We start from the raw sequence: 15596 nt of genomic DNA on the forward strand, positions 1-15596 counted from the left end.
TTTAATAGCATAAATATGAATTTAATTTCGACCTATGATAATAATATAAATCTATTTAGACCCGTTAAAACCTATTAACTAATTGGTCTCGTGACCCATTCCTTTGTTTTAGAACTAACCGTAATGTATTTTTCTTTTGAACACATAACCGTAATATATTTAACTATTAAAGCTAAATATCAATGGGTTCTAAAGGCAGTTATATTGTATGCTCTCGATAAATACAACCGTAATATTATTTGTTATAATCGACTTGTCAACTTGTTTAGAACATGGACCCCACATGTATTGTATGCTCAACGTGAAAATAGAGGAAGTTAAGAAGTTACAGTTAAATAATATTCTAGATGCAGTTATATTTATTTTATATTGTAGATGCAGTTATAAAAATTAAAAGATGGACATAACTTTTATCAATAGGTCATGCTGAAGAATTAATAGAATAAATTATTTTTTTTTATAGAAAGATGCATTATTTGTACAAAAGTTTTGAATAAATTTAAAATTCTATTAGAAAAAAAGAAAAGAAAATATACAGCACACCATAACGCAACACAAGGACGGACAACTTAACATGAACTATTCGTATAAACTATAGTCGTTTATACACCATTTACATATACATGGAGTTACTTGTTAAGTTACGAGACTGTCTAATTTATGTATTTTATTGAAAAATAAAATTATTTGGTACCATAGTTAAAAAGCATCACCAAGGCGTCGAAGGAAAGATTATATGATTACTACGTTTAACTTTGTCTGTAGTATAAAGTATGGTTGGTCCATTGTTAACGTTATCCTAATGTATAATGATGAGCATGATTCATGCTTGTGTCATTAGAAAGCAAAGCGTCATATGACGACCACAAAAGGTTGGTCGAGGTGGCAAGCTCTACATGATTAGGCCTCATTGACTAATTTAAGTCCAGTTAATGAAACAGAAAGTGTTGCAGCCCATCACTAGACCCAAATAATGTGTTGTTCTAGAAGAGATAGATCTTTTTGATCATAAGAATTAGCAAATGTTATGCAGGAAGGCATCGTAGGTTGGTTTTGAGGCCGATGGAAAGAGACCACAAACACTACAACGGCCTCGTAGGTTAATAGATATTTTTAGATTTCGGATAATTATTATTAATATTAATTCTAATCAAAAAATTAAAATTTTTTTTTTTGTTTTGTGGTTAATTTATGTTTTATTCATTAGGGGTATAAATGATATTGACCACTCTAAATTTTTTATTTTACAATATATTTGTAGATTTGGGATAATTCTTATCATTATTAATTTTATTTACTTATGTAATCAAAAAAAAATTCGTTTTTATTTTGTAGGTAATTTATATATTTATCCATCAAGGATACAAACAATATTAGTCACTGTAATTTTTTATTTTAAAATATATTTTTAAATTTTAGATAATTCTTATCACTATTAATTTTAATCAGTTACCTAATCATAAAATTAAAATTCGTTTTTATTTATAGATAATTTATATGTTTATTCATTAAGGGTATAAGCGATATTAACCAGTCTAACTTTTAACGTGAGAGTTCCGTTGCGAAAAATTACTTCGCAGATAATAGATAATAGTATAGATTATTCGGATTGACTCTTATTTCTCAACTAATTACTAGATTAATTATGTCATGTACACATGTAAAAAGGGTAGAAAAGATCAGATAACCATCATCGTTGATTTTTGCCCAGGCCTACATCCATACTTGAGTATATGAGTGTTTATATAACTTGAGTATATATATTTTATATCTTTACATTAAAATTTAATAGTTGGTCAATTTTGCTATATGGATCTAGTTCTTGTTGCGATTTCATTCATAAACGTTTTTAATAGCAAGGAAATATATATCTTAGTTCATGTTATTGGGGTATTTAGCATTTCTCGTTTGTCAACAGGAGAGGAATCGGATCAAACCAAAAGCAGAGCTCAAAAGTGAGTAAAACGGACGCATAATAATTCAGCGTCATCAACGTCTAATTATCTGCTTCCCCGTCAATGTATTAGCGACTGTTTTCGGTTTTCTGCGTCTCCGACATTTTTATTTTTGTCTCCGTCACAGTGCATTTATTTTGCCGCTGCCGCTGGAAGCTGCAATCTTGTAACGAACAGAAATATCATTTTGTCACACACAAAAATTAACAAAACCACAACAATATATTTTCCCGCGAAAACTTAAAAACTATTTTTTCACGCCAAAACACCAAAAACATATTTTTCGGTCAAAATCGCAAAATCTCATTTTCTCATAAAAACCGAAAATATCGTTTTCCCGCCAAAACTGAAAACTCGTTTTTCCGTCAAAACCGCAAAAATGGTTTCCCGCCAAAACCACAAAACGCGTTTTCTCGCCAAAATCGGAAAATCTTGTTTTCCCACCAAAACCAAAAATTCTCATTTTCCCGCAAAAATGTGGTTCCCGTTAAAACCGAAAAAATCTCGTTTTCCCGCCAAAACAAAAAAAAATTCCTGCCAAAAACTGAAAATTTTTGTTTCCCGCCAAAACCGCAAAAACGCATTTTCCAGCCAAAACCTGCAAAAAATGCATTTTCTCGCCAAAACCGCAAAAACGCATTTTTCCGCCAAAACCACAAAAACGCATTTTCCTGCCAAAATCGCAAAATCTCATTTTCCCGCCAAAACCAAAAAATCTAGTTTTCCCGCCAAAACTGAAAAATCTCGTTTTCCTGCCAATACCGCAAAAAACGTGTTTCCCGCCAAAATCACAAAAATTTGTGTTTCTCGCCAAAACCAAAAAATTATATTTTTCCACCAAAACCGAAAAGATCTCGTTTTCCCGCAAGAACCGAAAAATCTTGTTTTCCCGCCAAAGCCGAAAATGTGTTTTCCCGCTAAAACCAAAAATCTTGTTTCCCTCCTCCCCCAAAACCGCAAAAACTCGTTAATTTGAAATAATTCTAATGTAAATATATTAAACAAAATAATTAAATGTAATGTGGTTAAAATTAATATCAAACATATGATTAAATCAACACAATGGTATTTTGGTAATTTGTTTACTAAACTCATTTGGATGGAAACTAAAATAAAGAAACAATCATATGATCCATTAGGATGATTCATCTAGATGAACTTATATGGATGGACAAACAAACAGTTACAAAAATCTGAATGAATCATCTGGATAGATCATACAAATGAATCATCTGGATGGAGATGACAAATGGTGAAACAAACAGCCCCTTATAAAGGCAGATGAAGAAGATAAATACGAGACTAGAGCTAAAGCACCAATTGATGATTATATGAAACACGCCACTATATCTGTTCGTTAATACTTAGCTAGTTCGATTTTTTTTCCTTTATTATGTAGATCATAAGATAATTTAATACACGAGTTAAAAGTTAAAACAAACAAAAAAACAAAAAATTCAGTCAAAAAGGAAACAAACAAAAAACCCCATATTTTAGTAACGTGTTAACGAAAAATAAAATTAAACAAACAAAAAACACCATATTTTCTTAATCTCTTTTGATTTTACCAAAGAGAGGTTTGGACCACGCCTCCCTCTTTCTTTTAATGACTCTTTCAATGGTTTCAATGGTGACCTTGTGACCCTCTCAAGGTTCCTTAGAGGTGATGATGAGCAGCTTGCGGTCCTGTTTGGTGGTTATGAATCTGGCCTTTTTGAGTTTTGGGTTACCCTTACTGTTGATCCCAACCGTGCGTCCTGGAGCAAATTTTTGCGAATGGAACCGGGGTCCTTCTGTAGCTACGGTTTTAAGCTCTATTCGACATTTGGTGGGAGCTTCTTTGATGATGAGAAAAACAAAGTTGCTGTCGTGTTTGAACTAAACGGATCCGAGAACTCTCACAAGGCTTTTGTGTTTGCACAAGACGGCTACTTCAAATCATCTGCCAACCTCGGAGAAACTCTCATACTCGAACACCGTTCCCGCATTACCACGGCCTCTACAAAGCTGCTCGTCCCCCACTTGTTTGCTCTTATCGTCCAAGCTTAGTGCAAGTCGAGCAACCTCTTGAAACGCATGTCTCCATCTGCTACTCAGAGATCAAGTGTTAAGTTTATTATAATATATTCCATTCAGTTTGAGATTTGCCATTATACACACTGATGTATAGTATTTTTACATGTTTTTAACTCTCAATTTTAGTCATTTTACTGTCTAGGAGTTGTATTTAAGTGTCATAAGGTGTTGCATTTGTACATATTACATATACAGGGGCTGAATGCACAATTAGGAGTTTTGGGGCGAAATCAATGACCAAACTACACAAAATAGAAGTTATGGGGCCAAAGTCGAAGAGGAAGAAGAAGATACATAGTCTTACCTACAGCTCTGAAGTGCCCACTTCAAGAACTTGTCTTCAGCACGTTGTTGCTGCATGGAAATCTGCGAAGATTACCTAGAATCCAGAAGTGACCACTATAGGAAAGCTGCATCTTGCACACTGATGCTCTAGGGAAGCTGTTTTGTTTGGGCCTTTGTATTTTGAAGCCCATTAGGGCTTTGCCTATATATATGTTGTAAAAGGTGTAAAAAAACCCTAAGTTACCTCAACTTCATTTTCTCTCTTTGTAGATCTGAAACTCTTGTAGTTCTTGATTTTAATCTAGTATCAGATTCTTGGGTTTCTATGGCTTTTAGTGAGTAGTCTTTTAGAGAGCTTTCGGGTTGGTAGATTAGAGTGAAAGATGGATGATTGATGGTGCTTATGAGTAGATTAACATTGTTTTAAGCTTGCTAAGGGTTCTTAATGCTAGATTTGACTTGATCTCTCAGATTTAGATTCTACGTTATTTCACGTCCGGAAGGTGTTTGTTGAAATGCTTGAACGAACTTAGTATTGTCCTTTACATGTTTGGCCAACGGGAGTTGATGCCCGAGATGTCTAGTGGTTAGTAGACTTGTGATTCATGCATGCTTGCTTGTTTTAGGCCAACAGGAGTTGATGTTTTAAGCATGATAAACATAGGGGTTTCTGCCACGGGAGTTGATTAATCTATATAAACTTGATCTAAACCTTTAGAGCATTCGTTAATCGATGATGTCTGGTATCTAAGTCTGAAGTCAATCATCTCTAATCAATTACCTTACCCGAGAGCTCATCTTTCTTAGCTTATTTCTAGCTGTAGCTATTAGTTGTCTTTACATTTCATAGTTTAGAATTCACTTCATCTCTCTGTTTTCTTAGATTAAGGAGATTTGTGTATTCTTAGTGTTACCGATCACTAGTTCTCTGTGGATTCGATCCTAAAGTGATGTATCAATATACCATTCGATTGTGGTAACGTGCACATTATGTTAATTAGTGTGTGCTTAAAAGCGTAAATCACACACCTATTCTTACAGAAACCGAATGTTTGATTGTCACAATTTTACAGGTTAAATTGAGGATGTTAATCTGACCAAGTTTGAGATGTGGAAACTCTTTGCTTTTGTTTTACCTTGGTGGTTGTGATCGCAGTCCGTCTATGTAATCTCTTTTTATCTTTTATCGTTTTATTGATAGGTAACAAACTTAGTAGAATATTCTTGGTGTGTTATTAGTTTTGATAGCGATTAGATTGAAAACGAAAGCTGAGCTGCTATGCCAATCCTTTTGCTCTTTTCTGGCTTCACCTCACTCGGATCGGATCATATGACGTTTCGTCACGCTGAGCTGCTATGCCAATCCTTTTGCTCTTTTTTGGCTTCACCTCACTCGGATCGGATCATATGACGTTTCTTCACGTGTCCTCTGCTTCTTTTTCCCGGGTCGGAGTAAACTCGAATAGGATCCACCGGATTAACACCAGGTGAGAAAGACACACGATGCAAGAAAGGAGTCGTCTTCTTGTCGCCCATTGCCACAATCTCTCAATTTTCAGGGATGTGATTTTGACCTGAACCTAACCGAAACTGAATTTTGTTTCAAGTTCGGTTGTGAATTTGGTTTAATTCGCTAAATTAAAAAGAATGACTATACTAATCCTAACCAAAATTCTGACCGAGTTGATGGAAATAACCATTGCTTTTAACCGGAAAATTTTGATTAGTTTTGGTAGAATTTATATCAATCCAACTAAAATGAATGTCAAACTGAATGTTTGGGTTCAGTTGGGTACAATTTTATGCCAACCGAAAAACTAAATAACCCGAACCGGAGTAACCGTTCGAACCCAAACCAGCACTCATCTTCCCTTCCGATATTCCGCGGCTATGTTTCTTTAAAAAGCCTCATATGATTAAAAAGCCTCATACTTCAGAGAACCGAAAAATCTTGTTTTCCCGCCAAAGCCGAAAATGTGTTTTCCCGCTAAAACCGAAAATCTTGTTTCCCTCCCCCCCCCCAAACCGCAAAAACTCGTTAATTTGAAATAATTCTAATGTAAATATATTAAACAAAATAATTAAATGTAATGTGGTTAAAATTAATATCAAACATATGTTTAAATCAACACAATGGTATTTTGGTAATTTGTTTACTAAACTCATTTGGATGGAAACTAAAATAAAGAAACAATCATATGATCCATTAGGATGATTCATCTAGATGAACTTATATGGATGGACAAACAAACAATTACAAAAATCTGAATGGATCATCTGGATAGATCATACAAATGAATCATCTGGATGGAGATGACAAATGGTGAAACAAACAGCCCCTTATAAAGGCAGATGAAGAAGATAAATACGAGACTAGAGCTAAAGCACCAATTGATGATTATATGAAACACGCCACTATATCTGTTCGTTAATACTTAGCTAGTTCGATTTTTTTCCTTTATTATGTAGATCATAAGATAATTTAATACACGAGTTAAAAGTTAAAACAAACAAAAAAAACAAAAAATTCAGTCAAAAAGGAAACAAACAAAAAACCCCATATTTTAGTAACGTGTTAACGAAAAATAAAATTAAACAAACAAAAAACACCATATTTTCTTAATCTCTTTTGATTTTACCAAAGAGAGGTTTGGACCACGCCTCCCTCTTTCTTTTAATGACTCTTTCAATGGTTTCAATGGTGACCTTGTGACCCTCTCAAGGTTCCTTAGAGGTGATGATGAGCAGCTTGCGGTCCTGTTTGGTGGTTATGAATCTGGCCTTTTTGAGTTTTGGGTTACCCTTACTGTTGATCCCAACCGTGCGTCCTGGAGCAAATTTTTGCGAATGGAACCGGGGTCCTTCTGTAGCTACGGTTTTAAGCTCTATTCGACATTTGGTGGGAGCTTCTTTGATGATGAGAAAAACAAAGTTGCTGTCGTGTTTGAACTAAACGGATCCGAGAACTCTCACAAGGCTTTTGTGTTTGCACAAGACGGCTACTTCAAATCATCTGTCAACCTCGGAGAAACTCTCATACTCGAACACCGTTCCCGCATTACCACGGCCTCTACAAAGCTGCTCGTCCCCCACTTGTTTGCTCTTATCGTCCAAGCTTAGTGCAAGTCGAGCAACCTCTTGAAACGCATGTCTCCATCTGCTACTCAGAGATCAAGTGTTAAGTTTATTATAATATATTCCATTCAGTTTGAGATTTGCCATTATACACACTGATGTATAGTATTTTTACATGTTTTTAACTCTCAATTTTAGTCATTTTACTGTCTAGGAGTTGTATTTAAGTGTCATAAGGTGTTGCATTTGTACATATTACATATACAGGGGCTGAATGCACAATTAGGAGTTTTGGGGCGAAATCAATGACCAAACTACACAAAATAGAAGTTATGGGGTCAAAGTCGAAGAGGAAGAAGAAGATACATAATCTTACCTACAGCTCTGAAGTGCCCACTTCAAGAACTTGTCTTCAGCACGTTGTTGCTGCATGGAAATCTGCGAAGATTACCTAGAATCCAGAAGTGACCACTATAGGAAAGCTGCATCTTGCACACTGATGCTCTAGAGAAGCTTTTTTGTTTGGGCCTTTGTATTTTGAAGTCCATTAGGGCTTTGCCTATATAACCGTTCGAACCCAAACCAGCACTCATCTTCCCTTCCGATATTCCGCGGCTATGTTTCTTTAAAAAGCCTCATATGGGCCATTTAAGCCCAGTAAAGAGATTAAAGAATCAAAACAACATACCGCTTACGATCTGGTCAACAAACCGGAACAAAGATCCGAAATAATCAGAGACACAACACCGATCTCTCCTTTGCTCTAAGGGATGGAGAAAAGAGGGGAAGCAGAAGAGTATCATTCAAAAGATTTCGAATGGGAGTTTTTGAAGAATTTGGTAGAGAATGATCCTTCTCTCTCCTATCATACACAAGAAGTAGATTCCTCCTCCTTCTCCTCCTCTGATTCGAAGCCATGGCAAGATTTCCACTCCCGTCACTCCTCCGGCAAGTTCTTCAAGGTCTTCCCCTCATTCCCTAACCCCTTTTTTTTCTAAACTAATAATTTTGACCATGCTATTCATATTCTTGTATCAATTAGTGTAGATTTTGTGCAGAATGATTTATTTAGTCTTCTCCAATATTTCATCTAAATGCATGTAGGAAAGAAGGTATTTGTTGAAGGAATTTCCTGAGTTAGTTCTATGCGGCGAAAACTCTAAACTCTTAGAAGTCGGTTGTGGTAATGGCAGTACTGTCCTTCCAGTTTTACGGTATCTCATTCTTATATATGCTACTTCCTTACTTAACTAGTCCCCTGCTTTTCTTATCTTATCTCATCTTATGTACATGGTACCTGTTTTTGTCTTTGGGCTCTTATTGTGTGCAGAGGAAGCAAGAACGTTACCGTATACGCTTGCGATTGTAGCAGTGAGGCTCTCGTTAGGACTAAAGAGAACATTGATCGCGCTACTATTGGTGCTACAAAAGTTGATAACTTCCATTCTTTCTCTTGTGACTTTTCAACGTCTGCATTCCCAAATTGGGTGGCGTGCCATCATTGTCGACACAACCAACATTGCTACTACCATTCAGGTTTCAGTCCCTTCACATAAGAAGATACACTATGATGCTCTCATCTGATAATCTCGTACGTTTTATGCTTTTTTCATTAAATAGGAGAGAGTGGTGATACTTCTTTGAATGAGCATTGCATCGGTGGGGTGGATTTTGTCACTCTGGTACGTATATTTCTGCGCTGGATCTAGATTTCTCGGTCATATAATGATTGTTTCAGTCAAGCAACATATAAAATATAATATATATAGATGTGAGCTTGTTATATCTGATTCTTAGGCTCATTGTAACTCGGCTTGTTATGTTTTGGTCAGATTTTCACATTGTCGGCAGTGCCTAAAGAAAGGATGCCGAGAGCTATTAAAGAATGCTTTTCTGTGCTGAAACCTGGTGGTCTGCTCTTGTTCAGAGATTACGGTAATTCTTGGTTGACTCACCATTTAAGAGTGTTCACATATGCTATACAATTAAGTAGAAATTAACACGTGGAAGTTTAATTCAGGCTTATATGACATGACTATGCTTCGGTTTGAGCCAGAGAAATGTATTGGGTTTAGGGAATACGTTCGTTCAGATGGAACCCTTTCCTATTTCTTTTGTCTCGACACTGTTAAGACACTATTTACAGATGCCGGATTCATCGAGGTAATCCTTCTTCTTCTTTTTTTTTTCTATCAGGCAGTCCTCTGTATAAGTGGCTTCAAAATATAAATAGGGACAAAAACGTTTGAGTGGATCACATGTCTTATCTATATTTCGGTCTTGAGTGCAGGTCGAGCTTGAAAATTGTTGTGTCAAAGCAGTAAATCGGAGAAAGAATAAGAACATGTACAGAGTTTGGGTTCACGGGAAGTTCCAAAAGCCTTTTCTAAAATAAATCAATGCGGAATAGCTAAAAGTTTTGCGACTGTTCTTGCATGCAGCTTTTAAGCTGTTGGTGTTTCTCCAAATCTTTTCTAGCTTTGTTTTTTTCTTTCAGTATTATGGTTTTAGTTTCACTGTTATTGTGTGTTTCAAAAAATGTTCCATTGTTATAGTTTTCGATGTTTTCTACTTTGTATTCTGTTAAAGGTAATATAGTTGCGTAACACTCGTTTGTTCCCTCATAAAAAACTACTTAAATAATATTAGATCTGTGTCAGTGTAGCGCAGATTGTGTAGTTATATAATCAATACTATTAAAACATGAACATGACGTATTGATATAGGTGTGATATAATTATTTTAATATAATTATATAACTATTAAAACCTTTATTATTTATTTAAGAAAAATATTATACAAATAAAATACTAATATAATTAAAAATATAAATATAAAACATAAAAATATATCCGCCCTTTTAAAAGATGATCAAAATTTAGTTTTGTTTAAAGGTTTAGTATAAATATATGCTATCGCTTGATAATTTTGTTCTAAAAACCTACAAAATTTGAGCTTGGAAAGTAGCTGATTTTGTTGTCTTCTTTATTTATGTTCTATTGATGATTTTCTTTGACCGTAAGCTATATTTACAACACAGTTTTCATGTAAATTCAATATTTACACAAAATTTCAGAGTTAAATTAGAGTTAAGCATTTTAAATTTAATTGGAAAGAGGAAGAAATAAATCATATATGATCCGAGGGGCTTATGGTTTTATTTGGAGAACCATAAAACACACAATTAATACTCCATATAATAAAAATAATGTAAAGAAATCTGAAACCATTGAGCTTAATATTGTATATTAGCAGTTAGCAGTGTAACTTTAAACGTAGCATTGCACCAAAAGAAAACTTTAAAAGCAGAATTCATTATGAGATGAAATAATGCATAGAAATCTTAAAACCATTGAGCTTAGTACTAAATCCAACGATCGAGCATCTTGTTTGTTCTTTTAAGTTGAAGGTAATACATCTGAAAGTATGTTCGTTTGTTCTAGTAGACAGTCGTGACAGAAAGTGTGATTCTTTCTTTCTTTAGGGCTGATTGATTTATCATTGGAGAATTTGCGGCATAAATTAAGAACGAAATGAGATATGCTCAGTTTTGTTGAGAGGGAAAGGCAAACATTGAAAGTACGTGACGGGTTCTCAATCAATACATGAAATGTTGACTCATTTTATGCAGCTACTTGGATAGTGTTTTAATTGATTAAAAAGTGTAACTTACATCTTGCTGAAGAGAGTTTTGGGTTTTCTTTTTTATTATTAGAAATAGAGGACTGTGCAACCAGATTACTCTCTATTGTTCTTCTTCCTCTCCCGAAAGGCCAGAAGTAAAATCCTCTATTCTCAGAAGCTACATAAAATGTACAATCTAAAACACTTTTATTTTCAGTTTTTTTTTCTTTTCTTTTTCTTTTTCTTTCTCTGTGTCATACAATTATAAACCTTAACCACATGAAGGCGAGTTAAGTTCCGTCTGATCCACTTTTGGGACGCCAGGAACGCACTGACGAAGACACTTATGGGTCTAGAAATGCTTCTGATTGACGGAGAGGTTTGTTATGAAATCTTTTCTTTTTAGTTTTTGGTTTTGCTTGCTCGACAAATTACTAACAATCGTTGCTTGGCCGTTATGAACAGGGTACTGTGATGAAGGGATTCATCCCACCAGGAAAGATTGACACTTATTTGCGACACATGATTACCGCGGTTCCACTTACAGACTCAATAACTTTTTTGGTTCTAATAGCAAGAAGGTGTATATATCGGGTTCCCGATCCAGACGTGACCATTGCTTTCTCATGGAACTCTGTTCTCTCTGATCTCAAAGACAGTTTGGTTCGGTTTCCTGAAGACCGATTCCGTTTCCATGGATATGAAGAGTTTGAAGCGGCCTGTGACCTCGGAGGGGATCTATATGGTGATCTCTCTCAGATTTTATGGTTTTGCACTGGTTTTGTTTAGATGGTGTTATGTTTCAATCTTAGCTGTTTAGGTTTAATTAGATAGCCCTTGGTTGTTTAGTACGTAGATGGTTAAGTCCTGATTTATTTTATTTTTAATTTTTTGCAGATTATATTGGTCACATTAAACTGGTGAATGAGCAGATTCCGAATGAAAGTCTTGTGCTTGATGAAGTCAAGATAGCTTCTTCGCGGCGGATTTTGTATCATGTTTAGACACATGAGTAAGTTCTTCTTACTGTTTATGATCTATACATATACATTTTTTGCTTATCACATGAGTCAGTGGTCATGTGATGAAGCTCTACATATGGGACAAGGCCGTTACAGAGTTCTGTGAGAAGTTTAAAGCGCTTGGAAAATCTCAAACTGTTATTCTGGTGACAACTGTGAATCCAAAATGTTTTGGAGGTTAGTATTACCTAAATTTGGTTATGGTTTATAGATGTTAGTAAGCTGCGTGGGAAACATGTTTTAGACAGGGTAGGTGTTAAATAAGACATTGTTTATAGCCTGATTGTTTGATTAATTTATTTTTGTTTGGTATGGAACATTGGTTATATTGCAGGTGCCTTAACTCTGTCGTCTCTATCATCCTGACATGTGGTTTTGATATGGATGTTCAGCCAACCAGGGAATATCTGGCTTGGTATGTGATCATTTGTTGATTTGGAACGTCTACTTCAATCCACAGAATGTCTCATCTTACATGAAGAAGGAAGAGGCAAAGGTACAATATATCATGCTTTTACACATACGTTATGCCGGCTTTAGTTATTTATGATCTTGGTGACAATTTTTATTACATACTAAACAAATGTTGTCAAAGTTATGATATATAAAACATGACCAGACTGTCTACTTGAAATGAAATGTGTTAGCAACCTTCTTGACACCAAGCTAATGTTTAATGAAATTTAATTTTGCTGCAATTAATATGTCATTTTTTTCCAGTTTTGCTTGTTTGCTAATACTTTTGTATAAATTATATGCTAGCTTTGAGTGAGAGATGCTTACAAGAACTGGAGAGCGGTTGAACCGATGGAGGAAACAAGCTTGAAGAGCCATTTCTGTCAGATTACATTTCATCGAGTTCTGAAATGCAAATTAAACGTCAAAGATTTTGTCAGATTACATTTGATGATGTCTCCAAATAAGCTATATATGCACGAATCGAAGATGAAAATATATTGACGAGCAAAGTGCGTTGTCTATCTTTTTGTAATTTTTTTCTCAACCAATAATAGGAATCCTAAATAACAATTTAAGATCGTACTATTATTATAAAACAAAACGAGCAGTGGACAACATATACATACATATGTTAGACAAATAGCATAATTAGGTCCCATAAAATTTAAACCAACAAAATGAAAAAAAAGCTAACCAAACAAAATATATAATACCCACAGAAAATGAGGGTTATAACACAACGTATATTAAAAACTTTATTTATGATCAAAAACATATATGTAGTACTGGTATCTTAATGTAACCTTAAAGCTATTAAAAATCACTTACAAAAGATAATATAAACTCAAATAATCTTAAAACTATTAAAAATTACTTATAACAGAAAATATAAATTCAAACAATAAATATATCACATTCTGAGCGCTGCGGACCGATACTCTAGTATTATCATATAAATTTCCACTTGATCAAAAAAAGGAATAAATCATATAAATTTCCAAAGGCTATAATTGATGCGGCTTCGTATATTCCACCACCACCATCAGAAGAACAGAAGAAGAAAGTATAAAGATGTAACAACCAATCCTCTTCCAATGAATCAATCTACTTATCAAGAAGAGAGCTGATGATAAACTGCTTTAAAAAAAATGTTCTTTCCGACAACAAAGCTGCAAGATGAGACTGCAGAAGTTGGGATCAAATTTAAACCAATACAATGGAGTCCAAAGCTTTATAAACTAGATGAGTACTGTGTTATTTTCATCATCAAATGTAATGTATCACAACAGCCAAACCAAATCTTCCAATAACAATTGCTTTATGTACAAATCACCTCTCATGCAGATATCATACATATCATTCCACACTTCTATAGTTTTTAATATATATTTTTACTTTCTAATAACATGTTCTTCTCCTGATCTTTGATCAATATGTTTGATCCATTTTCTCTTGTTGATGTTATCACTCTTCCCAGTGCTACTTGCTGCAGCCACATGAGCAATTTCTAGACCACCTGAAACCGGAAGAGTCACCGTTCTCACAACGTTCCGGTCGCTAAACGTTTTTGTCCAACTGAAACAAGACGTGCTTCTCCTGTACCCGCTTCTGCAGACCACGACCGCTCCTCTGCTACCAAACGCAGCGTTTCTCAAAACGTTTGCTGCAAAATCCTTTTGATCCCAGTCAATTACCAAGAAATCGATTCCTTGTAGCTTTTGCATCGCCTTCTCTGAGTTTTCTTCTTCCTCGTTCATAATAATTGTCTCAGGCAAGGTGGAGCAAGATTGTTGTGTCATGGCTTGGAGATAAGCGGCTTCTGAACTTGCGTTTGGAACAATACAAATGTGTCTTGCGTTTGTGTGTTGACTTGCTACGTTTAAACCTACGCTTATAGCTATGGTTTCTCCTTCTGACCATGTTTCCACGATTAGAGTCGCGTTCCATCCTGCCGCCATAGCTGCCACTAGCTCTGCGGCTCCTGGCGTTCCAAGTTTTTCGCACTGCTCAAAGAATTACCGGAAAATCAGCAACTTATAAATTATAAACAAATGGGCAAGACGTGCAAAAATCAAATTTCTTTAATGCAATGTTTTTAAAACAAGACGGAAATTAATCAGATAATAATTTGAATTATGTTTTAGTATAAACCAATTGCAACCTTCTTATTCTAATATAAATTTTTAAACTTTAAATATATATTTAAAATATAGTAAATATTATACATAATAAATATAAAATACATGTAATTTAAATATTATAAAATAAAATATTGCAATTAAGAAATATATAATGAAAATATCAAAAAGTTAATAAATTAATTTATTATGTTTTTAGGTATTAAGAATACGGTAAATTTGTTCTTTTAAATTTAGAGGATTTGATTTTTGAGAAATGCATGTTGAAAGATATAACGAAGCTATAAGACTAAGCGTCTTATCATGTAATGTTTATGTCTTTTAATTTGAAAGCCTTTATTCAAAAGAAAAAGATATAACGAAGCTCTCTTATGTGTTCAAAAAAAAAAAAACGAAGCTCTCTTCATGAAAAAGGTTTCGTTTTGCTAGTTTTTTTTTTTCAAAAAGAGAAAAGTTTCGTTTTCTTCTCCTTTGTTTTACTAAAGAACTTTTTAACTTTGAGAACATGGTAGTAAGCTCTCGGGAACATGAACGGAAGAGATATGGATTTTACCGATTTAACGGTGTCGATGTAAGCCTTTGATGCTGTTTCCGGTGACCAAATAAGTTTCATCTTCTTCTCCTTCTTCTTCTGTTTTTTTTTTTTTTGTGTCTCGTTTAACTTGGTCGTTGGGTCACACAAGAGTCTAGCGTAAAACCTACAAACGGTGTCTGTTTTTATAACACAATCGACATAAGAAAAGTCTTGTTTGGATATTTTTTTTGGAGAAATATTCCGCGCAACGGTCAGACAATGGCCCTTATACCTTTTTTTTTGTAAACTAATGCCCCTTATACTTCTGGTTTTATTTTCTTATTGCCCATATATTATTGAAATAACGGCTACCACCCATAAGTTTTTTTTTGTTTTTTTTGGGTCAACAAGGTTCTTTTTGTTTCTAAAGCAAAATCTTAAACCAGAA

The 15596-nt window shown here is 34.6% G+C and overlaps 2 protein-coding genes across 2 annotated transcripts; one reads left to right on the forward strand and one right to left on the reverse strand.

Annotated features, from left to right (window-relative positions):
- The first annotated feature begins 8048 nt into the window (after positions 1–8048).
- On the forward strand, positions 8049–10001 carry LOC108825596 (uncharacterized). Its single transcript, XM_018598921.2, has 7 exons — positions 8049–8353; positions 8496–8605; positions 8722–8927; positions 9012–9073; positions 9224–9326; positions 9412–9554; positions 9682–10001. The coding sequence occupies exons 1-7, from the start codon at positions 8162–8164 to the stop codon at positions 9784–9786; spliced, it is 921 nt and encodes a 306-aa protein (XP_018454423.2). The 5' UTR covers positions 8049–8161; the 3' UTR covers positions 9787–10001.
- A 3775-nt stretch (positions 10002–13776) lies between these two features.
- LOC108826103 (uncharacterized) lies at positions 13777–15334 on the reverse strand. The gene is made up of 2 exons (XM_018599481.2): positions 15188–15334; positions 13777–14499 (listed from the first exon to the last, which is right to left on the reverse strand). Exons 1-2 carry the CDS (start codon positions 15245–15247, stop codon positions 13888–13890), a joined length of 672 nt encoding a protein of 223 aa, XP_018454983.1. The 5' UTR covers positions 15248–15334; the 3' UTR covers positions 13777–13887.
- Positions 15335–15596: the final 262 nt, after the last annotated feature.

Source organism: Raphanus sativus, chromosome 9 (genome assembly GCF_000801105.2).
Source record: "Raphanus sativus cultivar WK10039 chromosome 9, ASM80110v3, whole genome shotgun sequence".
Classification (NCBI taxonomy): domain Eukaryota; kingdom Viridiplantae; phylum Streptophyta; class Magnoliopsida; order Brassicales; family Brassicaceae; genus Raphanus; species Raphanus sativus.